Here is a 25,725-nt window from a genome sequence, read left to right on the forward strand (position 1 = left end):
AGTAACATTTAATACATATATAATTCATATGCATTTACAAGATGCAATAGGGACGACTCCCTGTGAACCCAATCCTGCCACTGAGTGAATAAGATTAAAAGACTTGTGTGAAGGATGCCCCTCTGCTAACTCATGGGGGACCGACAATTGCATATCCGTATCACCAACTACAAAATTGGGACTCTGACTGTCATGCTCATCAATAAGGCCTTGGTCTTGGCCTTGGCCTCGGCCTCGGCCTTGTACTACTGTAACACATACGCATCGTGTCTTTACCATTATTATGATCAATTTGCTAACAGCAACCAAAAATTTAGATTAGTCAAATTATAATCATACATCATGTTAAATATTTTTGACGAAAATACAATAATCATATTAGTAATTTATTATAAAAAATGTTCATACAAATATATTAGTGTTTTAGTATGCAAATATGACTATATATGTATATGTGTGTGTGTGTGAGAATACAGAAACAAGGGTTGCCAACCCACCATTGCAATGCACTGTGGATCCATCATAATTACCTACAATGTGCAAACTACACCATACCTGTGCATATGTACCATACCTAGAAATTACCATAGGTAGCCCTCAAAAGTCGTAAATCTGCCTTGAACAACTGAAGAAAAGGCGTGGCTCGCATGTATGCAACAAGCCAGCTTCAATGGAAATTACTATACAACCCTCACTTTCCCTAAATTGAGAATTACGAAATTGCTAATGGGCTTTTAGAGAGAAAAAAATTGTTGAAGCATTGAGGAAACAAAAACTAAAACCAGTGGAAGGAAGGAAGAGTTTTATGAGGAAACAAACAAGTTGAAAGAAAAAAGTGTTATTGTCTATTTTTTTTTTTTTTTTTTTTTTTTTTTTGTATTCAATGCAGGGTATAAGTGTAATTTAAGCTGAAAAAATTTTAAAAATGGGTCAAATTTCTGCCATTGCAAGTTGCTTCACCCGGAAGCTACAACGTCAAGTACTCCAGCCTTTGGAGAGGGTCACGTCTCTAGAAGCTACGCTACTTTAGTTGTGGTCAAGTACAAGAGGCGCAGAGGCTACTTTAGTCGTACATGAAGCAGCATTGTAGATGCACAGCGTTGTGGAGGGCAGCTTATTGGTTGCCAAACGCAACCGTATTGACTATTCTTGCCCATGTCACAATACAGAAGCAGGAGGTACTCTAAACAAGAGACTCTCGTTTGCCAAGTCTCACATACACATCTCGCCCAGCCATTCAATTGCAATCCACGATTACGGCTCCTAAGACGCGATCTTGGAAGGTTAGGTCATCTAACCAATGAGTTCACGTTAGAAATTTCTTGGCCTTTTTTTGCTTCCTTGATGTAATTTATTCTTTTTGTTGTTAATTGAAAGCATATGGCACCCGAAGTTTGGCAAGACATCCACTGTGTCCATCATCTTCAACGCCGAAGAAGCATAAGAAGGTACTTTCTCTTATTCACTTTAGATCGATTTACTTTCTCTTATTCACTTGAGATTGATTTACTGATCGCATATCTATATCACCAACAACAAAGTTGGGACTGTGACTGTCATGTTCGTCAATAAGGACCCGGCCTTGGCCTTGGCCTCAGCTTCGTACTACTTGAATGTGTACGCGTCATGTCTTTATCATTGTTACGATCAATTTGTTAACAGCTCAAAAACCAAAAATTTAGATTAGTCAAATTATAAACATATAGCATGTTAAATATTTTTGACGAAGATACAATAATCATGCCACTAATTTATTATGAAAAATGTTCTTATAAGTATAGTAGTGTTTTACTATGCATATATGAAAATTTGCAAGAAAAACACCAATATATATATAGCATCAACTTCATAAAATGTGTTAATACACTTTGTACTTATACCAAAGTTGAGCTTGTGTTCAATACCTTTCATCATTAGATTCATACTCAAAGTCTGTATCACTATTACTTGCAAATGATTGTTCGTATTCAAAGTCCTTTTCGTGTTCAGAGTCTATATTGTCGTGGCTAGATGACTCCTCTTCTTCATCGAAGTTTGTATCATGGTCCTCATCCAACAAGTTATTGTTGGCAAACATCAAGTTGAACATATAATTCATCAATTGCTACTGTCACATCATCTCTGCATAATAAAGTGGAGGCTTTAACATTTGCTTCGTCAACAAGGACATATTACCCCCAATACATTTACCTTCTTGGTATACGTCATCGTAGAGTCTGTGACGCCCCACATCGGCTGGGTATGGAGATGAGAATGTTCTTAAATGTATACTACACCCTTAATGACAACAACGCGTTTTAAAGTCGTGATGGTCATGATCCCATTAGAACTCCACAGTTAAGTGTACTTCTGCTGGAGTAATACCAGGATGGGTGACCTCCTTGGAAGTCTAGTTTGGGGGAGCCAAAAGCGGACAATATTGTCTGTCATTGAGGTGGGGTGTTACAGAGTCCTTGGTCATCTTCTTGGTATAGGTCATCATTGAGTCCTTGTACTGTTGGAATATCATAGATGTCTCTATTGATCAACTTCTGCACCACTTTCCAATTGCCACCCAATTTGGGATCATCCAAGTGAAACAATTGCGAAGCTTGGCATGCTAGGATGAACAAGTCGGACTCACACCATTTATGAAAAGTATTCACAATCGTGAAGCTTTGGTCCGTTCGTATTCATGTTGCACTCCCAATGTCCCACTAATCGCACTCAAATAGGTACACGAGATTTGGGCCTGGGTAACGTAACTCCAGAATATTCTTTAACTCACCATAGTACTCAATTATTGACTTTCTGTCATTACCTAGAATAAAAATACCACAGTTCTGGGTAGTATGAGTTTGTTCACATTCTTTCATGTGGTACCTAACCCTATTCACTATGCAACCTATGTACGATCTAACTTGACGATTAGACCCACACACAAGATCATATAATTGGTTTGAGCCATTGTCTACAGTACGCCCACTACTGTATAAATGTTTACGAAACCAACGTTCAAAGTTAGCCTTATGTTTTTTTTCAATGTCAAGGCCGCCTTCTTTTTAACTCTTATTATAAAGTTCATTGCATGAAAAACCAACATAATGGTAAGGATCATCCACACTATAATTATAACATGACGTAAAAGGTAAAAAACAAAGACTATTACTAAACTTACTCCAAATATGAGGCCGTTTTGTTATAGCTGGTAAGCACATACCTTCGTGCCCTATTAAAATCATTAGCATCCAATGTTCCTAATATAGCTGCCCCTAACGACTGAACTTGTTGGGAGAACACATCCAAGCGCTAGCCCGTTTCTATAGTATCAACGTTAACATTGTTCCATTCATGGTTCTATCTTGTCTCAATCCCCCGAATATACTTGACTAAAAGGTCAAGCTCTCATCAGCTAGGTAACTCTCGGCAATGAACCCTTTTGCAGTGCTTTGTTATGCACAAACTTCTTAAATTTTTTGAGTGACCTTTTCATCAAATACATCCAACAGAATTGTATTGGACTGGCAAGCTCAGCCTCCCGAGGTAAATGAACTGCTAGATGGATCATAACATAAGTTGGCGAAAAAAAAAAGGTAATCAACTCAATCAATGTTGTTTGTATTTCAAGAGTAAAATTTTTTTGAATTGCAACAGGAAGTAAGCTCTGTAAGAAGACATGACAATCGTGGCTTTTCATACCTGAAATTTTATCAGGAAACTTGTTCACACATCGACTGATGCTAGATGCATACCTGTTAGGAAATTTAACACCTTTCAACTACTTACATAAACTCTTCTTCTCATCTCTTGTCAAAGTGTACTTCACAAGTGGCATCCTATGAGTTGCACAATTTGTCTGCAAATACAATTCTTTACGTATACCCATCAATATTAAATCTCTTTGTCCATTGACTATGTCCTTGGTCTTCACATCAACATTCATTAATGTACCTAAGACACTATCACATATATTATTCTCAATATGCATTACATCTAAATTGTGATGTAGTTTCAATCTTGACCAGTAAGGCAACTTGATGAAAATACTCTTCTTCCTCCAATTCAACACAACATCTGGGTATTTCTCTTTGTCCCACTTGTGTTTTCCAAATTGTAAACCTGCAACATGCCTTAGTTGTTGCAACAATTGATCTGTAAACAATTCTTTAGGTTCCAATCTATGCTTCTCAATACCATCAAAATAAATCTCTTCTTTCTCACCATGCAAGCCCTTGAGGAAGCAACCGACAATGACTTATATAGCTCACCTTCACCTTATGCCCATACTTCAACCATCTGAACCATGTAACCTTATTACATACTGAACATGCAAGATTTCCATGAGTAGACCACCCAGATAATTTTCATATGCGGAAAAATCTTTTATAGTCCTTAGTAATGCTGCATACAATTGAAATATCTCTTTATTTGACGCATGTGTATGCCTTAATTCCATAATTCTTTCAAATTATCAACCAACGGCCGCAAATAGATGTCAGTTTTGTTTCTGAGCTTTGAGGGCCCAAGGATAAGTAGGGACAACATCAAATTTGTAGCCTTCATACACATCCATAGAGGTAAATTGTACACCATTAATATTACTGCCCATATGCTATATGTTATACTTATATTACCATATGGGTTGAAACCATTGATGTGGTATTTTTATGACCAAAAATATCAATTATAAAAATAACCACTCGCAATAGGACGAATCTTTGTAGGATACGGCTATAGAGAGGGTGTCGAACCTCAAGGACTGCAGGGGTTTTATTATCAAAATTCAAAAGATTAAAATTAACTTAATTAAAAAGAGAATTGATTTGATTTTAGTGCATGAAAATAAAAGAGATTTAAAATAAGAGAGAGTGTGTAGGGTATCGACTTCACCTCTATCCGCACAACAATGGTTAATCATAATTAATCCCAGAAATTCATTCTATGCATGTTATAAATAAACAAGAAACTACCTTATTAAAGAATAAGCATAATCTATCTTCGGTTGGCACGGATCGTCCACCTAACCACTAAGATGCGGTACGACCTGTCTTTCCTAGGTATAAATTATCAAATTTTTTAACAGGATACAAACAGTCAATGAATAAGTGTAACCCATCTTCGGTTGGCACGAATTGTCTACCTAAATTACACTAAACTAAGGTGTAGTACAATCCGTCTTCCTTAGGCATGGCCTATCAAATCCTATTGATCATATGTCAATTAAACTCATTATATAACCATCATTCTGATAATCACAGAAAAGAAGAATGATTTGTGTTCAATAATAGTAAAATAATTTCTAAGACAAGATAATAATTTTACTAATATTGAATTGGAATTAAAGAACAATTGCATTTAATACGAAGAACATAAATCAATTGTAGCAATCCTCATAGTTATACAATCAACAAGCATAAATTGAAAATCTAGAAATTAAATACAATCAAACCATTGTGCTTGGATAAGGTTACATCAACACCCCACGAAGGGGTTTAGTCGCTCATGATCTTCTAAGCTCCAAAGACAATTTTCTGGTTTCTAGCTCTAAGAAGCGGTGTGTTTTTTCTCAATGCTTAGAGGCCTATTTATAGGGCTTAGGAGAGTCCTAGAAGCCCTAATAATCCTATAAATTTTGGAGATTTAAGTCCAAGTCCAATTAGGATAAAGAAAACCTAAGTCCAAATCGGAATAGAATTCACCCAGAATTGCGTTCCTATCTTGCGGGGCGATTTTGGCATTGCGGCGCCCCGAATTAGGAAAATGATATTTCAAAATGATTTTTATAAATTTGAGTTATCTTTCCAGTGCCACTTGAATTACCTCAATCGGATATTTGAACTGAAAGTTATGGCCAAAATACCGAGACGTATGCAGAATCCAAATTTGAATCCAATCCGATTTTGACTCCAATTTGAGAAATTCCGAATTAATCCCTTCCTTTATTTGATTAAACTTAACCATAACATATAGGTCCTCTGTTATGATTGGCTAAGCTTAATCATCTCAAAGTGTGCTTTTCAGCCCAAAATCAATGGAATTAATTGCATCTTTATTTATAACATGAAAACACAAAAACAAAACAAAATCAAACAAATAACAACATTAAGGAATTAACATATGCAAATTAAGGGGCTTGAATGTGCAACATTCGGCGCTTATCACATCACTTGCTAAACCAAGTTGCACGTTGCGGGAATCACTTGCAAACCACTCATATCTTTTATCAAACACTTTCCACATAATAAAATCAGTTAGTTGTCTTAGAGATTTGTCATCATCTCTCGACCTTCTTTCTGCCACTGCATTTACTTGGCTGTTTCTTTTGACATACCATAAGACCTTTTGAGGAATATTACTTTTTTCGCCTTTGCCACTAATCCATCTTGAAGTTTTACACTTTGGGCATTCCACTTTGCCTGCATGTTCCTTCCAAAAAAAGTACACAGTCATTCTTGCATGCATGTATCTTATCGTAACCAAAGCCCAAGTGTCGCCTAAACCGTGTTGCTTCTCTATACGAGGGCGGTAATATCTCTCCATTTGGGAGGGCCATCTTTATCAAATCAATCATCATATCAAATGTCATGTTAGTCATGTTGTAAAGCGTCTTTATATGAATCATCTTTAGTATGAAAGCAATTTTTAAAAATTTCTTGCAGCCTAAATAAAGTTCACGCAAACCATCTTCCCATAATTGGTAGAAGGAGCTTGTTTGTCCATGATCATCAGTTGTGGGACCCTGTGCAGTAGAGGATTCTATTATGTTAGCGTCAAGAAATGTCCCCATACACACATCGCCGAACAATTCTTCAGCTGCATCAACCTCCTCTATCTTTTCACTTGTATGTGTGTGCATGTTTCCAAAAGTATTTACCTTAAAATGATCTTCTTTCTCATGAAATATCCATCGAGTGTATGTCGGAGTAAATATGTTTATATACAATTGACACTTCACCTCGCTAATATGACATTAATATCGATTTGCACAATCACGTCATGGACATTGTCATATCATGTGCATCCACTGATTTAACTGACATTCTCATGAATTCTTCCACACCTTTTTGAAATTGTTCTAAACATTGGGTAGTTTCCCGCATCCAACTCCTATCCATCTCAATGTCCCTATTAGATGTAATTCGTTACCTACATATAAGCACACTAGTGTTTAGCAATAACAATATGTCTTACCTAATCCATATTGTAAATAGGGTTAGAGGACAATATTTTGTGTAATTAGAAAATAATTCAATTTTATTTATTATGGAAATCTAAACATTCGAAGGTGAATATAAACTTCCCTTGTATCACTTTGTTCTTCCCATTTTCTATTGGTTTAAGTAAGTTTACAATCCAAACATGGTAGTGCAAATTGGCCCCATCCCTTTTTAAGGAGGTCATGTGCATTTGAAAGCTAGGTTGCCACTTGTTTTCCATATATATATATATATATATACACACACACAAAAGAAGAGCTTCTCCAAAGAGACCTGGGAATATAAGAAAGCTTCATACTTTACGTACAATCTCAACTTATCTCAAGTATATATACATGTTGCTTCTACTTCTAGTTTACTCACCTATTCTACACTAGAAAGAAGAGGGTTTCATTCAGGGGATACCAAATACAAAAGGAATGGCATCAAATAGAAATCTCTTTTTGCTAATGGAACAAAGAATATTGAATATGTATTTCCATGGCCAAAAGAAAAAAATTTAAAGAAAAATAGAGGAGCAGAAAGTTAGCAATGCCATTGAATATGCTCCTAAACGCATAATGTAATGGGTCTAAAGTAGATAGATATTATAGCCCATTTCTATTACTAGATTAGTTGTTAGTTAGGCCTAGTAGTTAGGCCCAAGTAGTTAGAGCCGAGTTTATATAAGACTCCTTAGATAATTGTAAAGGTATCAAAGAATTTGTAGAATGTTCATTGTGAACTTTGGAGGTTTAAGCATCCTCGAAATGCTTAGTTTTCTATAAACAATTTCCATTTCCATCAATTCATCATTCGTTGTGTTCCTTTTCCATCCATTTCAGTCCATTACAGTGTGTTAGAAGCACAACACTGTTACACACACTATAAAAAAAAATGGGGTTTTCTGACGTGGCTACAGTAAATATTTTGTTGCCACGTCAGCAATTTTCTGACGTGGGAATTTTACCACGTCAGAAAATTATTTTCTGACGTGTGAATAGTACCACGTCAGAATTTTCTGACGTGTTTGTTTTAACACGTTAGAAAATTCTGACGTGATACTATTCTCACGTCAGAAAATTATTACAGATTTAGCAATTTTAAAAAATTATATATTTTATGACGTGGCCACATTTACCACGTCAGAAAAGGAATGTGCCACGTCAAAAAATTATATATATAATTTTCTGACATGCCAGGTGTCGCACGTTAGAAATTCCTGACGTTCGACACTTGGCACGTCAGGAAATTACCTCGATTGGCCCCCTAGGGCCAATAGGCGGGATTTTGAACTTCTTTCCCTCTTTTTATTTTCCCCCTCAACTTTTTCCCTCTTATTATTTTTTACCTCTTCATTTTTTTTCCCAGCACATTCTCTCTCCTGTCTCAATCTCCCTGCTTCTCTGCAGTCTGCACGGCATCTCTAGAGGAAGAAGAAAAACAGAAGGTGAAGGGAAAAAATTGAGAAGCATGCAGCAGATCGAAGAAAGAAGAAGAAGAAGAAAAAGAATAGGAGAAGAGAAGAAGAAAAAGAAAAGGAGAAGAGAAGAAGAAGAAAAAAAAAGAAAAAAAGGAGAAGAGAAGAAGAAGAAGAAGAAGAGGAGGAGAAGATCGATAAGAAGATTTTTTGGGTTTTTCAGATTGATTTTTTGATTTCTTGATGGTTGGTTTTAATTTTTTGAAGATGGTTTCGGTTTGAGTTTTTGAAAATAGTTTCAAAAACTCAAACCATGGTGCAGATATGCACCATGGAGATCGAAAAGAAGAGGGAGAGAGAGAAAATTAAATGGAGAAATGGGAAAGCTAGAGAAAAGAAGAGAGAGAGAGAGAGAATTGAGAAAAGAAGAAAGGGAGTGGCCGGCCATGGTGCAGAGAAATGTGTTTCTCTACACGGCAGCTCCCTCACGCGTGAGGGAGCTGCCGTGCAGAGGAATTCCCAAAAAAATGGAAAATTAAAATTTAATTGAAAATTAATTTTAATTAATAAATTTTTAATTAAAAAAAATTCCAAAAAAAATTAAAAAAATAAAAAGAAAAAATTAATTTTTTATTTAATTTTTCAATTTTCTGATGTGTGACAAATTAAAACGTCAGAATTTTCTGACGTTTTACCCACTGACGCGTTAGGAAATTTTTTTTCCTGATACCTACGCTTCTGACAATCGACACGCGTCAGAAACGACTCGTTAGAAAAATTTTCTGACACGTCAGACACTAGAAAACGTCAGAAATCTCCAGTAAAAAAAAAAAATTGTTTTTTTGTAGTGACATAATTATGGGATTTTATTGATTCTAAATCATTTGTCATACTAGATTAAAAATAATAACTTCCTAAAGGTTTGAAGGAGCCCCACAAGGTCTAAACCCATAAATAGAAGGCAACAAGCTCAAAAGGCATGTTTTACCTATTTCATGGTCATGATCGAAATATAATCCACATATAACTAACAACAAGAATAGTGATATATCAAAAACATAAATGCTTAGAGTCATGAAAGCAATCAGATAGAATTTACAGATCCAATCCAAATTTTTGTAAACCACCCACTAATTATAACTGAACCCAATCCAAATGAAAATGTATGGCATTTTACAAATGAGCATCCAAAAACTTCCAAAAACTAAATCGAATTACACGACATTCACTCAATTAATTCCTCCAACAAATTCAAAGCCTAAATGGAATTCTTAAATAGTCAATCAAAGATAAAACATGAATACATGGTGGAGGATGAGAGAGAGAGGGAAAGAATAACATACTTGCGGATTCGAGGGTGCAATGATCTATTGAGAGGGAGTTACTTAGGGTGAAATTAAGGATGTTACCAGGCCTAGATGGATATAATGCTCTATTCTTTAAGAAACAAGCAACGGACGAGCATGCTAGTGTGAAAGCCATTGCTTCAAATCAGATTAAAACCCAAGGGCTACATTTTTTATTTTTATTTTTTAGATGCCCCTTCTATAATGTTCTTTTTGCTATTTTTCATCTTTTGTTGTGTTACGTATAATAGAGGAATGCTTGATACTCTATTATATAGGGTAATTCTATTCATCACCTTCACTCAGATTATCTCTCTTCTCCCCAAAGCCTATGTGCCGTAGTCCTCCACAGCATTAGGCTTTGGAGGGTGGAAGGAGAATAGAGAGAGACGCATAGCATTACTCTATTATATATGTTAGCTTCTTAGCATTGGAAAATTAGTGTTAAAACATACATGCTATGTTGTAATTTTACTAAACATCAAGTATGAATGCCTTTTGATTTTTGTTTTTTTAAATGTTTTTTATATTAATGCTAAAATTGTATTCTTCTTTCTAATCAGAAGCCATTTGTTTTGAACATTTTTTTTTAAATATATAATCATTTTTTTGTTATAGATAAAGTAGTTCTTAATCTTTAATGATCTCAATATTTGGTAGGTACTATGGGTATGCGAAAGTCAAATAATTTGGGGAAAAGTATACATACCTACTTAAAAATTGTTAGAGTCCTTCTAACGAATTAATTGTGTTAATGTTCCTCCCCCCCCCAAAAAAAAAAAAAAACTACAAAAAAATTTGTCAATGTCCCCAAATGACAAAAATACCATTTATAAAATATTTTAAAAAATAAATTATTTAAAGAAAAGAAAAACAAAAAAACTATTTTTCTTACAAAAGAAAAAAAAAGAAAAAAAAAAGTGGAGGTTTTGAGGGGTGGGCGAGCCATCCCCTTTGGCGAGCCTAGGGGTGGTTTCGTTCTTTTTTTTTTTTTTTTTTTTTTTTTTTTAAAGGACATTGACAATTTTTGGTAGTTTGAGAGGACATTAACTCAATTAATAATTTGGGAGGAGGGATATTGACAATGAAGTTGTGGTAGTTTGAAGAAAGTATGTGTATTTTTCCATATAATCTAATAAATGAACAAAATATTAATGTGATGAAAAATTACTAAACTATGGGTGCATTTGGAATTGCAATATTATAAACAAAAAGTGCAATTTTAAACTAAATTAGAGAAAACTGATTGTTTGGGATTGCCTTTTTAAAAAATTTGCAATGAAAACACATAAAATATGTGTTTTCAAATAAAAGGTAATAAGGTACTTTTTTGAAAACACACAATTTTAAAGGATAAACTGCGATTTTAAAGGCCAAATCTCAATTTTACCAAACACTTAACTACATTTTTAAAATTCACATATTTTAAAATTGCAATCCCGAACTCAACCTATATAACATTGTGAAAGAGTTACACAAGATGTATCTAACTTGAAGCCAACCCTTAAAGGTAGATATTCAATTGATCTCAAAGCTCTGTGATTAGCTCCAAGGAAAAAAAAAGGCCATCACAGAATGGCCCATCATCATAAAAGCCTGTTTCCCAATCAAGTGGCCAATTGTTTGGGGTTTTGCACATCAAAATAAGGTCTACTATACACACTCTTGTACTCGTCAAATATCGAAGTCTAATCCGCATATGCTAACATCAACGGCTGCATGTGCTTCCATGGAAATTTCTCCAAACAACACCGCCGTCTCCTTCAGCTTCTACAAACATGCGCAACCCTCCCATCTCTCAGAACAACAAAATCCCTCCACGCGCTCACCATCACAACGGGCCCAGTCCCGAACCAACCCATTTTTCCTTACAACAATATCGTTTCTTGTTATGTTACGCTTGGCGAACTATTGTTTGCACGTCAGTTGTTTGATAAAATGCCCCAGAGAAATGTAGTCTCATATAATACGATAATTAGTGCTTATAGTAGATGTGGGGATGTAGAGGAAGCTTGGAGTTTGTTTTCTGAGATGAGGGGTGTCGGATTCAGGCCGACTCAGTTCACATTCGGTGGGTTAGTATCGTGTGGGGCACTGGATCTTCATCGAGGTGTTCAGCTGCAGGCGTTGGTTTTAAAGAACGGACTGTTTCATGCTGACGCTTTTGTGGGGACTGCTTTCTTGGGTTTGTTTGGGAGGCACGGTTGCGTGGAAGACGCGGTTCTTTCATTTGAAGATATGCCTTGTAAGAGCTTGGTGACATGGAATTCAATGTTGTCTTTGTTTGGACATCATGGGCTTGTTGAAGATTGTATTTTTTTGTTCCGTGAGCTCTTGACGGTGGAGACTGCTCTGTCTGAAAGTTCTTTTGTTAGTGTTTTGTCTGGAATTTCGTGTCAACGAGATTTGGCATATGGGACACAAATACATGGTCTACTGACTAAAAATGGGTTTGATAATGAAGTTTCTGTTGTGAATTCTCTTATCAATATGTATGTGAAATGTGCCGGCATATGCTCAGCAGAGAAACTCTTTGAGACGGTGACCGATCTGGATGTTTCATCATGGAATACAATTATTTCTACCGTGGCAAATAGTGAGATACCTGGAAAAGCATTGGAACTCTTTTTGAAAATGTGCATGACTGGAGTGTTGCCTAGCCAGCCCGCATTTGTAAGTGTTATTAACTCTTGTACGAGTCTGGAGATTCCAATGTATGGAGAATTCATTCATGCTAAAACATTTAGGAGTGCTTTTGAATCTGATGTATATGTGGGTAGTGCATTGGTTGACTTTTATGCTAAATGCGATAAATTGGTAGATGCCCATCACTGTTTCGATGAGATATATGAGAAGAATGTGGTTTCTTGGAATGCTCTGATTTTGGGTTACTCAAATAAATGCTCTTCCACTTCTATATTTTTACTCCAAGATATGCTGCGATTGGATTTCCGACCTAATGAATTCTCATTTTCGGCTGTTCTTAGGTCATCGCTAGCATTGGAAGTCCGGCAGCTTCATGGTTTAATTATAAGAATGGGCTACCTCAGTAATGAGTATGTATCAAGCTATCTTGTTACCTCATATGCCAAAAATGGTCTCATATCTGATGCCCTGGTCTTTGTCACTTCTTCTTACAATCCACTCCCTGTTGTCCCCTCTAACATCATTGCTGGAATTTATAACAGAAGTGGTCAATACAATGAAACACTAAAGCTGCTTTCTCTACTTGAAGAACCTGACCTTGTATCTTGGAACATTGTGATTGCAGCTTGTGCTCGCAACAATGATTACAAAGAGGTTTTTGAGCTTTTCAAACACATGCATATGTTTCACATCCATCCAGATAATTACACGTATGTTAGCCTTTTGAGCGTGTGCTCTAAACTTTGCAACTTTGCTTTAGGAAGTTCCATCCATGGTGTAATGATCAAAGCAGATTTCAATCGCTGTGATACATTTGTTTGCAATGTGTTAATCAATATGTATGGGAAATGTGGGAGTGTAGAAAGTTCAGTGAAAATCTTTGACAAAATGACGAATAGAAATCTCATCACGTGGACAGCTCTAATATCTGCCTTTGGGCTTAATGGTTTTGCTCATGAGGCATTAGGAAAGTTCAGAGAAATGGAGCTGCTGGGGTTTAAGCCTGATAGGATATCTCTGATTGCAGTGCTTACTTCGTGCAGACATGGTGGCTTAGTGAGAGAAGGGATGGAATTGTTTGGACGAATGAGGAGTTATGGAGTTGAACCCGAAATGGATCATTACCATTGTGTGGTGGACTTGTTGGCTAAGTACGGACATGTTAGAGAAGCAGAGAAAATGATTGCCAGCATGCCTTTCCAACCTGATGCCATTATATGGCGTAGTATCCTTGAAGGCCATAAGAGACAAGGAAATGCAGTGGATCAAGGCATAAAACATCCAAATTCGGATCAGCCCAGCAAATACCTTTCTATGGGAGATTAGGCAATGCCACTGTTTATCCGTGCAGTTCCCTTATGTAAAGGTCAGACTGAGCTCCACTTAACAAGGATGGAAGCCAGAGCGGGGAAGGACTCAACGGATGTTTCCTTTGCCTCCTTGCTCGATATTTGGGTGTATCCTTCTGTACGTTATACACACTTTGGTGAGAGATGCTCTACAGGTTTTATGTTGTCGTGTCTTTTGTAAATCCAACAGATTGTGGCCCATCAAGCATCCACTTCTCTTTAGTATGTGGCACCCACATCACCTGAGAGCCCGTTTGATTTTACTTTATGGAGTTGAACCCATATCACATGTTAACGAGGGGTAGTGAAACCACGAGGCCATTTTCTTCTTGGGGGTTCTGGTTGTGCTGAGTGGCCAGTTCTTGTTCCGACGGGATCTCCCTGGCCACTGACTGCTCCATGGGGATCACAGTGTCGTCGTACATGGACGGCAGAGATCTTTGACCCCTAGTTATAAGTTATGGCTTTGCATCACCACCTGCGGGTGAGCGATTTGGGGCTGGCATTGATCACTATGAAGTGCAAAGAGATTCACAGTTTGGATCTCTCTTGTTTGCCGAAAAATTACTGTTTGGCAACTAAGAAAGCTTAGGAAAGCAAAGGAAAAGGAAAAAAAAAAATCACCTTGATTAATTAAGGTTTAAGTAGTTTTCTATAAATTATTAATTAGTTATACATTCAAGTAGTTGAATTTCATTTCTTTTACAAAATTGTTTGCTCAAAAAACAATTGCAGTTCATTTTATATTTTCTAAAAGGGGTTTTCCATTTTATATTTTTATTTGTATTGTAGTTGTTGCCTGTTGGTTGGTTGCTTTCTTTAATTGCACTCCATTTTGGGTTCTCTGAGTTTGCTTTGCGTTTGTGGAATTGAGTCTGTTTGATTGATCAATTTGCAAAGCTGACAAAATTTGCTGGTTTCAACAGCGGTTGATATGTAGGCAGAAAGATATGAGAACCATGTTCTTCTTCGTGTGCTGTGTTTTGTTGTTGTGGGTTGAAATTCAATTGGTTCTTTCTGGCTACTTTATGAGATTATTATATATCTAAAAGAAAAAACTACGACTTGTTTGTGATTCAGGTCCAAAAAATGTCTTTCTTGCCAATCTTGAAATAATAAAAAGAAAAGGAAAAAGAGAAAGAAAAAAAATATCTGGAGGACCTTGTTTATGTGTTATTTTGGGTCTTTTAAGCAAGACAGAGACATGAAATTGTATGACTTTCCAATTAAGTGGGTCGTCCTCTTAAACCAATTTTTCAAATGGCACTTCTGATATGAATATCAGCATCATTTTAATTTTTTGGTATTCAATGAAAGAAATATTTTTGTAAAATATATGATTTGCTCATACTGAGACAAGTTTGAGCATATATATCAGATGTTTGAGTCCTGGGGACAAGTTGCATGTTCTATTTTCTTGTAATTTTCAGGCCTTGGACAACTGTTTACCTTTAAGAAATAAGGAAAGAAAAAAGAAAAAGAAAAAGAAAAGAAGAAGCTATTGAAATTGCCAAGCTGCTTGCCTTAAAAGAAGGCTTAACTTCCGATCCCAACATAAATAATATGAGAAAGAAAATAATGCAAACCATCCAATGAACTCCAACTTCCTAAGCAGAAAATAATCAGTATACACAATAAAACCTTTAGCTTAAACTTCTACCAACACACAAGAAAATAAACACAATGTTCCCAAGAGATAGTTCAATCGGCTGAGACTACGCCTAATGAAGTGACCGTCACTAGTTCGAATCTCCTTCCTCCCTCTTGTGCGGACATGTCAAAAAAAATAAATAAATAAACACAACACAGAAGCACAAACAAGATGAATCCACAAAATCAAACCAATATATTCCTAGTTTAAGGTATAGAGGTGACCTTCCTTGAAGCTAGAATCTTAAGACCTCCAAAACCTCTCCTTCCTCTTCCTCCTCCTCTCTCTCTCGGGCATAGGCGCTGAAAGAGGCAAAATCTCTCTCTAGAGTTCAACCTTAACCATTAAATAAGCCCCCTTCACGAGTCCATGCTGAAATGGCTCCATGTGTACATGTAAACTTTTATCATCGTTCAAAAATTTTAAAAGTATCATTAGAACATTTTATTGAGGTGTATTGTTAGTTAGAATGGTCCAAGGATCGTTCAAACGTTTTTCCTATTTCATTGTTACCAATTGGTCGAACATTTTGTGAATAATTCTACCAGTGTCAAAAATCTCATTTTTCTCGTCCTTCTAGGTTTAATGACTAATCCAACTCTACCTATCCTATTTAGGTATAACCCTGATCTAGTTTGAGCGTTACATATAAAGGTTTTGTAAGGAAAATCAATCTATAACATGATTTTTTTTTATAATCAATACTTTCGAGGTTGACTAGCTCCCAAAATGATTTTACTTTTGAATAGTTCTTCAAAATATTTCAACTTCGTAACCAATATCTTGCATTGATTTATTTTCTTATAGTTTGGATTTTAGTGATTATCTTTGTGGTGTTTGCCCTTAAATTTGATAACTTCACTAATATGACTTTTTAGATAAGAGTGAGACATTTACTGTTTGTTATAAGTTGTGGTCTTAAAGAAAGGGGTTGAAGAAACTTAGGGAAGATTGAATGGAGGAATTTGTGCCACTCTTTCTGCATTTTAGAAAAAGACTTTCTTCTGGCTTTTAAAAAATTTATAGGGCTCAAACTTTTAGGTTTTTTATTAAAAAAAAAAGCCCTTTTTTTTCTTCTCTTTTTTAAGGATCCGTGGGGATCTTTTAGATTTTTTTAGGGACCCAATAATTTTATAGAATTTTGGGGGGTTAAGAGGAGTAATACTAAAAGTCACTCTTACATCCCTCTTGTGTCATTCTAAGAATGATATGGCTTCTAAAATCACCATCGGGCTTGTAATTGATCATTATTGAATTTTGATCAAATGGTGATTTTAAAAGCCACCTCATTCTTGGAGCGACACAAGAAGGATACAAGAGTGACTTCTAGAATTACTACGCTAAATGGAGTAATGCTAGAAGTTCCCCTTTTAAAAGAGGGGAAGAGTTTCAAATTGTTTTGGAAGCGTTCAAATGTTCTTATTTCCAAATTTGGGAGCCATCGCCCTCATTACACGGAGGAAGATATAAAGCTTTCGAGACCACTGGTGAGCAACGAGCTCCTAAATCTTAGCTCCGAGAATTTGGGATAAGGATAAAGCTTCCTACAATCTCGGGATGCACTCTGATGAGTGCCAAATATTGTATATTTGGGCCCCTTCACTTGTATTTGTTAGGCTCTTAGCTTTGTTATTTTCTGATTTTTTTTTTTTTTTTTTGGTAGTATTGGTGTTTTAGTGTTTTGCAGATCATTGAGAGAAAACTGCAGTTTGAAAGGTGGAAATTAGAAAGAAGTTGAAGTTCTCTGGAAGAGCGATCGAACGCATGGTGCAGCGATCGGGCGCATCTGCACTTGAGCCCATGCAAGCCACGCTCGAGTGCGCGCCTGCACCGCGGAAGATCTGATGAAGTCCCGAGTGCGCTCAAGTGCACCTAGTGTGCAATTGAGCGCACCCGCGTTGATCTGGCAATGCCGAAACCCTAGATTAGGTTATAAATAACATATTTTTTTTCTTGTAAAAACATATTGGAGGCGCCATTCTTTGACTATTTTTGAGCTTTCACGATTTTCGGGTTCCTATTTTGCGTTCTTTTGTAAGTATGATTAATTTTATGCTCTCAATTGAATTCATTATGTTGTGTTCAGTCATGAGAGGCTAAGTCCTTCAACTATGGTTGAAGATGAAGCTTCATCATTGATAAACTCATATATTCTCGTTAGTTGTTTGTACAATTCTAACTTTGAAAAAGAATGTTGTAGTTTTCCATTCAATTGGTTGATTCATCTCTTTTAATTGAATGTTATAGTGATTATGTATTGGAGTTGGATATTTGATGTGTTTCACCCTTCGGATACATCAAATCATTCGATTGAAATCGGACATCCGTTATGATTCGTTAATCCAACAGATACATAGGATGATTTAATTTCAATCGGATATTTATTGTAATTTGTAAAAATGGGTGGATTCATTGAATGATTTAAACTATATTTTTGTAAAACATCGAACAACATTTTGAGCATAATAGTTTGTTGGTTGTATAAGCAAATACGAGAATATAGAGTTAAGATTTGGCGAAGTGAATTCTGAAACCTTGGTGTTTTAATTCATTTGATTTCATTATTTTCTTTAGTTTATGTTTTGTTTACACGTCAAAATCATGAAACGCGGAACTAGGTTAAAATAGGATTGATTTAAATTAGAACCTGATTTTTGCAAACACAATTCGCTGTGGATCGACCTCGCACTTGCACACACTTTACTGCACACGACTCATGCGCTTGCGAGTACAATTAAATTTGTACATCAAATTTTGGCGCTGTTGCTGGGGAGTTTTTGTTTTTGTTAAAAATTAATTTATTTTTATTTTTATTTTTTTGTTTCTACCATTTTGATCTTAAAAAAAAAAAAAAAAAAGCGGGCGTTAGTTGTTTCTGTTTTTCTGTAGTTTCAGAGAATTTCGGTCCCTGCCAGTGCGATCGATCGCACCATAGGGACGATCGAGCGCACTTCCACATTGAGTAGCGAGCAAGCACACCTGCGCTCAAGCGCACGCACACTCGATCGCACTCCAGTGACGATCGAGCGCACTAGCAGAGGGTACCACACGCACTCACGCTCGATCGCATTTTACCTTCGCTCGAGCGCAACTCCATAGGCCGCATCAGCATACCAGAAGCAGCTAAGCACAATTTTTTTTTTGAAATTTCTTCTGTTTATTTTTATTTTTAAATTTTTGTCTCTGTTTTTATTATCTTTTGTTTGTTTGTTTTCTTTTTGTGAATATTTCATTGTTGTTTAGTTAGTTTGTTTGAGCACTTGTGATTGGTATATGCTTGGTCGGAGATCCCTGAATTTAGATTTGACACCTTTGGATCTCGACATTGATAGAACTCTTAGGAGAACTCGGAGAGTACCTATTGAGAGTGAGAATAGAGGTGAAATGGGAGATCAACGAGATAATATACCCCAGAATGTGGAGCAACCTAGGGTTGAGCATGAGGATGCTAGAGCTAGGAATCCCGAGCAGGCTAGAGCTTGGAACATGGACTTCACTACATCAATTAGGGATTTGTTCGCACCCGTTGTGACTAACTCCCATTCGTGTATAGTGTTGCCACCAACCAATGCTACCCATTTTGATTTGAAGCACATGTCATCCAACTCCTACCATCATTCCATGGCCTAGAACTTAAAAATCCTTCCAATCAAGTAAAGAAATTCAAGGACATGTGCATCACTTTCAAATTTCAAAATTTTTCCAAAGAGTTTGTCCAGCTCAGACTATTTTCTTTCTCTTTGCACGATAAAGCCAAGGCATGGTTGGATTCCAACACGCCTGGATCCATTACATCTTGGGAATGCTTGTTAAGCAAGTTCTACAACAAGTTTTTCCCAATGTCAAAGGTCAATGAATGCAGAAAGGAGATAAGTTCCTTCACTCAGGAGGAGGACGAGAAATTTTCGGAGAGTTGGGAGAGATTTAAGGAGTTGTTGATAAGATGCCTTCCACATGGATATGAGAAGTGGAGACTCATTCAGTTTTTCTACCAAGGATTGACCCAATCGAACCATAGTATGATCGAGTCAATGAATGAGGGGGCCATTCTTAAGTTTGACGAGGGATGAAGCGTATAAGGCATTGGACAAGTTGTCCAACAGCTCATAGTAGTGGGATTTTTCGAGTTGTCAAGATAAATTTGCCTGTATCCCCAAAGAAAGGAGGCATCTATGAGGTTAAGGAGGACACTAATTTGAGGATAAAGAAAGATGCCCTAACCAAGAAGGTTAAAGCTATTGTAGTAGGTCAATCCATAAATGCTGCCACCACATTCAATGTTGATGGTTGTTCAATCTGTGCTAGCCCTATGCACTTAGCACAAAATTGTCCATCTTCACCAGCTTTTGCCGAGTGCTCCACAGAACAAGTCAACGCTTTCAACGACTTTAGAAAGCAAGCGAGCGGACCCTATTTGGAAACATACAATCCAGGGTAACCACCCTAATTTCTCATGGAAGCAGAGCCATCCAATGAATCAAGGAGGGGCCCCTCATCATGCCCAAAATCAATACCCTTCTCGATTTCCCCCACATAGTCAGAATCATGGTCACTCGGCTCAACTAGTGCAACCTCCTGCATCTTTGTCACAATCATCGCTGGAAGAAACAATGAAGGCATTCATACAATCGAATAGCCAGACCATACAAGAGCTCAAAAACTCTGCTATGGCAAACACCCAAGCGATAGATGAAGTGAAGAATGCCACCATGGTTAACACCCAAGCAATTATGAAGATGGAGAGTCAGATTGGATAGATAGCCAATCACTTGGGTGAGAGAGAAAAGGGAAAGTTTCCCAGTTAGCCCGTGCCCAACTCAAAAGGACAATATATGGTTGGAAATTCCTCAAGTCTTGCACTCGGGCAAGAACATGTGCAGTCGATTGTCACACTGAGGTGAGGGAGATAAGTGGACAATCAAGTGGTTGTTCCTGAAGAGAACCCTGTTGTGTGACAAGGGCAAGAGAGTGGCAACAAGGAGAAGAGAGATGCTGAGCCATCTACAGCCACACCCACTATTGAGGATCCTCCTAGGTCATTTGTACCTAAAGCGCCTTATCCTGAAAGATTACAAACGCCCAAGAAAGGAGGGAAGTTTGAGGACATTCAGGAGGTGTTCAAGCAGGTCCAAATCAATGTCTCATTTTTGGATGCCATCCAACAAAGTGCCTTCATATGCCAAGTTCTTGAAGGACTTGATCACAGTTAAGTGGAGAACGAATGTCCCAAAGAAGGCATTTCTGACCAAGCAAGTTAGCTTTATCCTTCAGTGCAAGTTGCCCATTAAGTATAAGGACCCTGGGTGTCCTACCATCTCTTGCACAATAGGAGTCAGCCGAATTGAGAAGGCTCTTTTAGACTTTAGGGCGAGTGTGAATCTCCTACCCTATTCAGTTTACCTGCAATTGGGGTTAGGAGAGTTGAAGCCCACATCCATGACGCTTCAATTGGCTAACAGGTCCGTTAAGATACCATGGGAATCATTGAGGATGTTTTGATCAAGGTGGATAAGTTTTACTTTCCCGTGGACTTCATTGTGCTAGACACAAAACCGGTCCAAAATGTTGGGATTTAGATACCGGTGATTCTAGGGTGACCATTCTTAGCTACGGCTAACGCCCTGGTCAATTGTAGGACAATGGTGATGAAGATTTCCTTTGGAAAAATGACAGTGAAGCTGAATATCTTTGATATCAGCAAGCAACCACTAGAATATGATGAAGTGAGACATGTATGCTTCATAGAGGAGATCATGGAGGAGACTGTGGATGAATCAAGTATTGAGGACCCCTTGGAGGCACGCTTTGCTCAGTTTGGAGAGGATTTAGACTTGGATAAATTGCTTAAGCAAGCGGACGTGATTTTGGAGACTGCTCCTCTGGTGAGTAGTGAGAAGGAGGAGATAACAGTACCTGATCCCCCCAAGAAGAAACTTAAGCCTCTTCCGGACAATCTTAAGTGTAAGTTCCTAGGTCCAGCAAATTCTTTGCCTGTGATTATAGCTTTAGACTTGGTTGATGCTCAAGAAGAGAAATTGTTGGAGGTTCTAAGAGAGCACAAGGAAGCTATTGGCTGGACAATTGAGGATATAAAGGGGATCAGCCCCTCAGTGGTAATGCACAAAATACATCTGGAGGAGGATGCCAAACCATTGAGGGAGCCACAAAGGAGGCTTAACCCAGCTATGCAGGAAGTTGTGAGGACCGAAGTGATAAAGTTGTTGGATACAGGGATTATCTATCCAATTTCCGATAGCAAGTGGGTGAGCCCAATTCATGCAGTACCAAAGCGGGCTGGATTGACGGCGGTAAATAACAAAGATGACGAGTTGGTCCCAACTCATATTTAGTCAGGATAGAGAGTTTGCATAGACTACCGCAAGCTAAATGCCGCCACCAGGAAGGATCACTTTCCACTCCCATTCATTGATCAGATGGTGGAGCACTTGGTTGGGCACGCATACTATTGCCTCTTGGATGGTTATTTTGGATATAACTAGGTCCCTGTGGACTCCGAAGACCAGGAGAAGACGATGTTTACTTGCCATTTTGGGACGTTTGCCTACCGTCGCATGCCCTTTGGGTTATGCAATGCACTTGCTGCTTTTCAGTGGTGCATGATCAGTATTTTTCTGACATGGTAGAATGTTTCCTTGAGGTTTTCATGGGTGACTTCTTTGTCTTTGGTTCATTGTTTAAGGAGTGTCTGCACCGCCACACCTTGGTCTTAGTGCGGTGCAAGGAGAAGAACCTGGTGCTCAATTGGGAGAAGTACCATTTCATGGTGAAGTAAGGCATTATACTGGGGCACGTCATATCTCATCGGGGGATTGAGGTTGACAAAGCAAAGGTGGACCTGATTTCTAACCTTCCACCCCCACGTACGGTGAAGGAGGTTCGTTCTTTTCTAGGCCATGTAGGATTTTATAGACGATTCATCCAGGACTTTAGCAAGATCGCCAGGCCTTTGTTCAAGTTATTGGTGAAGGATTCCCCATTTGTACTTGATGAGGACTGCAAGATAGCATTTGGGGATCTAAAGAGAATTCTTATGTCGACACCCATTATTCAGCCACCCAACTGGGGTGTGCCATTTGAGATCATGTGTGATGCATCAAATTATGCAGTCAGAGCTATTTTGGGGCAGCGTGTTGATAGAATCCCCCATGCCATTTACAATGCGAGCAGGACTCTGAACGATGCACAACTCAATTACTCTACCACTGAGAAGGAGTTGTTGTCGTTTATGCATTGGACAAGTTTAGATCATATTTGTTAGGATCTAAAATCATCATATACTCGGATCACGCAACATTGAAGTATCTTATTTCCAAAAAATATGCTAAATCTCGTCTTATCCGGTGGATTTTGTTACTTCAGGAGTTTGACATAGAAATTATGGATAAGAAGGGTTCCAAAAAGGTGGTGGCGGATCATTTGTCTAGATTGACTGTGGATTACACCAAGGACACCAGCCCCATTTCTAAGACCTTCCCTAGTGAGCAATTGATGTACATTGCTCACAATCCCACACCATGGTTTGCTGACATAGTGAACTATCTTGTCACTAGCCAAATGCCTTTGCATTGGGGGCGACAAGATAAGTTCAAATTTTTGTCCATGGTGAAGTATTTTTTCTGGGATGATCATTGCCTGTTCAAGTATTGTCCCGATCAGATCATTAGGAGGTGTATACTTGAGCATGACCAATCCAATGTCATCTTCTTTGTCATGATCATGCTTGTGGAGGCCACTTTAGTGCTAAGAAGACCGTTGCAAAGATTTTGCAGTGTGGATTCTATTGGCCTACCCTGTTCCGTGACTCTCATGCATATTGTGTTGTATGTGAGCGTTGTCAGAAGCTTGGGTGTATCTCAAGGAGAAATATGATGCCCCTCCACCCCATTTTGATTGTGGAGATTTTTGATGTGTGGGGCATTGATTTTATGGGACCTTTCCCGAACTCTTTCGACTATCTATACATTTTGGTTGCTGTGGACTATATGTCCAAATGGGTGGAGGCAGTTGCATACAAGACCAATGACCACAAAGTCGTGGTCCAGTTTCTGAGAGACACTATTTTTGCTCGTTTTGGTACTCCTCGAGCAATCATAAGTGATGGAGGTAAGCACTTTTGCAACCGGATTTTTGAGCAGCTGATGAAGAAGTATTTCATCACTCACAAGGTTGCCACCCTGTATCACTCATAGACGAGTGGAAAAGTGGAGATATCCAATCGAGAGATCAAACACATTTTGGAGAAGACGGTGAACCCTACAAGGAAAGATTGGTCTCTCAGGTTGAATGATGCACTATAGGTGTATCGTACAACATTTAAGACACCGATTGGGATGTCACCCTATCAACTTGTGTACATGAAGGCATGTCATCTTCCTGTGGAGTTGGAGCATTGAGCATACTGGGCAATCAAGCAGCTAAACTTCAATCTTTTGGAGGCTGGCTCATAAAGGGAGCTCCAACTCAATGAATTAGAGGAGCTGAGGAATGACGCATATGATTGTGCAAAATTGTACAAGGCACAGATGAAGAAGGCTCATGACCAAAGTATTTTGAGATGATCTTTTGAGCCTGGTCAGAAAGTCCTTCTCCACAATTCAAGATTGCATCTCTTCCCAGGTAAGTTGAAATCTCAATGGACAAGCCCATTTATTATTCAGTCAGTTTTTTCTCATGGGGCCATCGAGATTGAGTATCAGAAGAATGGAAACACCTTCAAGGTGAATGGACAGAGGATAAAACCATTCTTGGAGGGGAGGAATATGGAGTTTGAGATGACATTGTTGGAGGACCCAAGTTATTTAGAGTGATTGTCGTCTATTGTGGAGAGTTTGGTTGAAGACTTAAAACTTAGTGCTTGTGGAAGGCAATCCTTATTCTTTTCCATTGTCATTTGATCTTGTTTGTCTGTTTTGTTTTTGTTGTGTTTTTCAGGTCAAGTGTCTGCCATTCAAGTTTGGGGGAGTGTTCTCCGACGTTACACCCGACTTGAGCCGCTCATCTGGTATTGTATGTCTAGACGCATTGGGGACAATGTGCCGTTTTAGTTTGGGGGTGGGGTAGACCTTTCCTGTTGTTTTCCTTGATTATTCTTGTTGTTTGTGTGTAATAAATAAATAAAAATAAAAAGTAAAAGTAAAAAATAAAAAATTTGCTATGTTATTGATTGAGCATGATTACACTTCAGTTGTGGTTTGTATGTCATTTGTATGTTTAACACCTTGAACATTGCATACCATTAGAAATCTGAGATTTTTGACTCATTTGTTGGTTTAGAAAGACTTCACGTGTTTTAGTTGTTTATCACATGCACTTTAGTATAAGGTCTGTGAGGTATGAGATTTGACTTGAGGAATGTGTGTCTTGAGATTTGTAGGAGGATTTGTTGATGAAAACCTTGGCTTGAAAAAAAAAAAATCATCATTAGTTTGAGTTTCTCATTGAGTAACCGGACCTCTTGCCTCACTAAGAAATAAATGTTTGCGTAAAACGATGAGAAATTCGAGTTGATTGATTGTATGGGTAGTTTGGTTTCGTAGCTCTTTTTGACTTGAGTAATTAATTAAGCCTTTATGGATGTTTCTATATCCAATGCCCTAAAACTATCTGGTTTGAGAGTCACTGGCTCAACACTCGTTACATAGGTCAATTAGAAGTACAATGGAGTCAAGTATTGCACAGCCTACACAAAAAAATTGCACATTGTGATTCAAGCCTTGGTTGTTTTTCATCTGATTGAATTCTTATAAATTTTGGGGTACACAAGCTTTGAGAATAGTTTAAACCACATGAGTCTACGTTAGTCTCACTTTGCACTTATTGGAGCATGTGTTGAGTTGAATGATTTTTGGATGTCTTGATGATTGTGGTGTTCATTTGGTTAAACTTGCTCATGATGTATAAACCATGTGTCTGCGTGGAAATCATTGTTTGTCAATAACATAGTGTTTGAAATGTTTGTGGGTATTATTGTTGGTAAACCCTCAATAGACTTCACTTGTCCACTAGGGATGCCTAGGGGTTTAAAAGGATTGTTGCATATGTTAAATGCAATCATTTCTCCCACGACAGCAAACTTATGTTTCTTGTTTTGATGTTGTTTTTCATTTTGTTTTGTTAA

General features: G+C 37.7%; 2 protein-coding genes across 3 annotated transcripts; both read left to right on the forward strand.

Annotated features, from left to right (window-relative positions):
- Positions 1 to 11,537: 11,537 nt before the first annotated feature.
- On the forward strand, positions 11,538 to 14,952 carry LOC132180286 (Pentatricopeptide repeat (PPR) superfamily protein). Of its 2 annotated transcripts, XM_059593051.2 has the most exons (2): positions 11,538 to 12,997; positions 13,130 to 14,952. In XM_059593051.2, the coding sequence occupies exons 1-2, from the start codon at positions 11,661 to 11,663 to the stop codon at positions 13,911 to 13,913; spliced, it is 2,121 nt and encodes a 706-aa protein (XP_059449034.2). In that variant the 5' UTR covers positions 11,538 to 11,660; the 3' UTR covers positions 13,914 to 14,952. The 2 variants fall into 2 exon arrangements, with proteins under 2 accessions (XP_059449034.2, XP_059449033.2); XM_059593050.2 differs by having other exon boundaries at positions 11,538 to 14,952.
- A 5,771-nt stretch (positions 14,953 to 20,723) lies between these two features.
- On the forward strand, positions 20,724 to 22,866 carry LOC148585761 (uncharacterized). The gene is made up of 5 exons (XM_088516739.1): positions 20,724 to 21,046; positions 21,223 to 21,895; positions 22,088 to 22,211; positions 22,288 to 22,376; positions 22,531 to 22,866. The coding sequence occupies exons 1-5, from the start codon at positions 20,724 to 20,726 to the stop codon at positions 22,864 to 22,866; spliced, it is 1,545 nt and encodes a 514-aa protein (XP_088372865.1).
- Positions 22,867 to 25,725: the final 2,859 nt, after the last annotated feature.

The sequence above is a fragment of the Corylus avellana genome, chromosome 5, assembly GCF_965113065.1.
Source record: "Corylus avellana chromosome 5, dhCorAvel1.hap1.2, whole genome shotgun sequence".
NCBI lineage: Eukaryota > Viridiplantae > Streptophyta > Magnoliopsida > Fagales > Betulaceae > Corylus > Corylus avellana.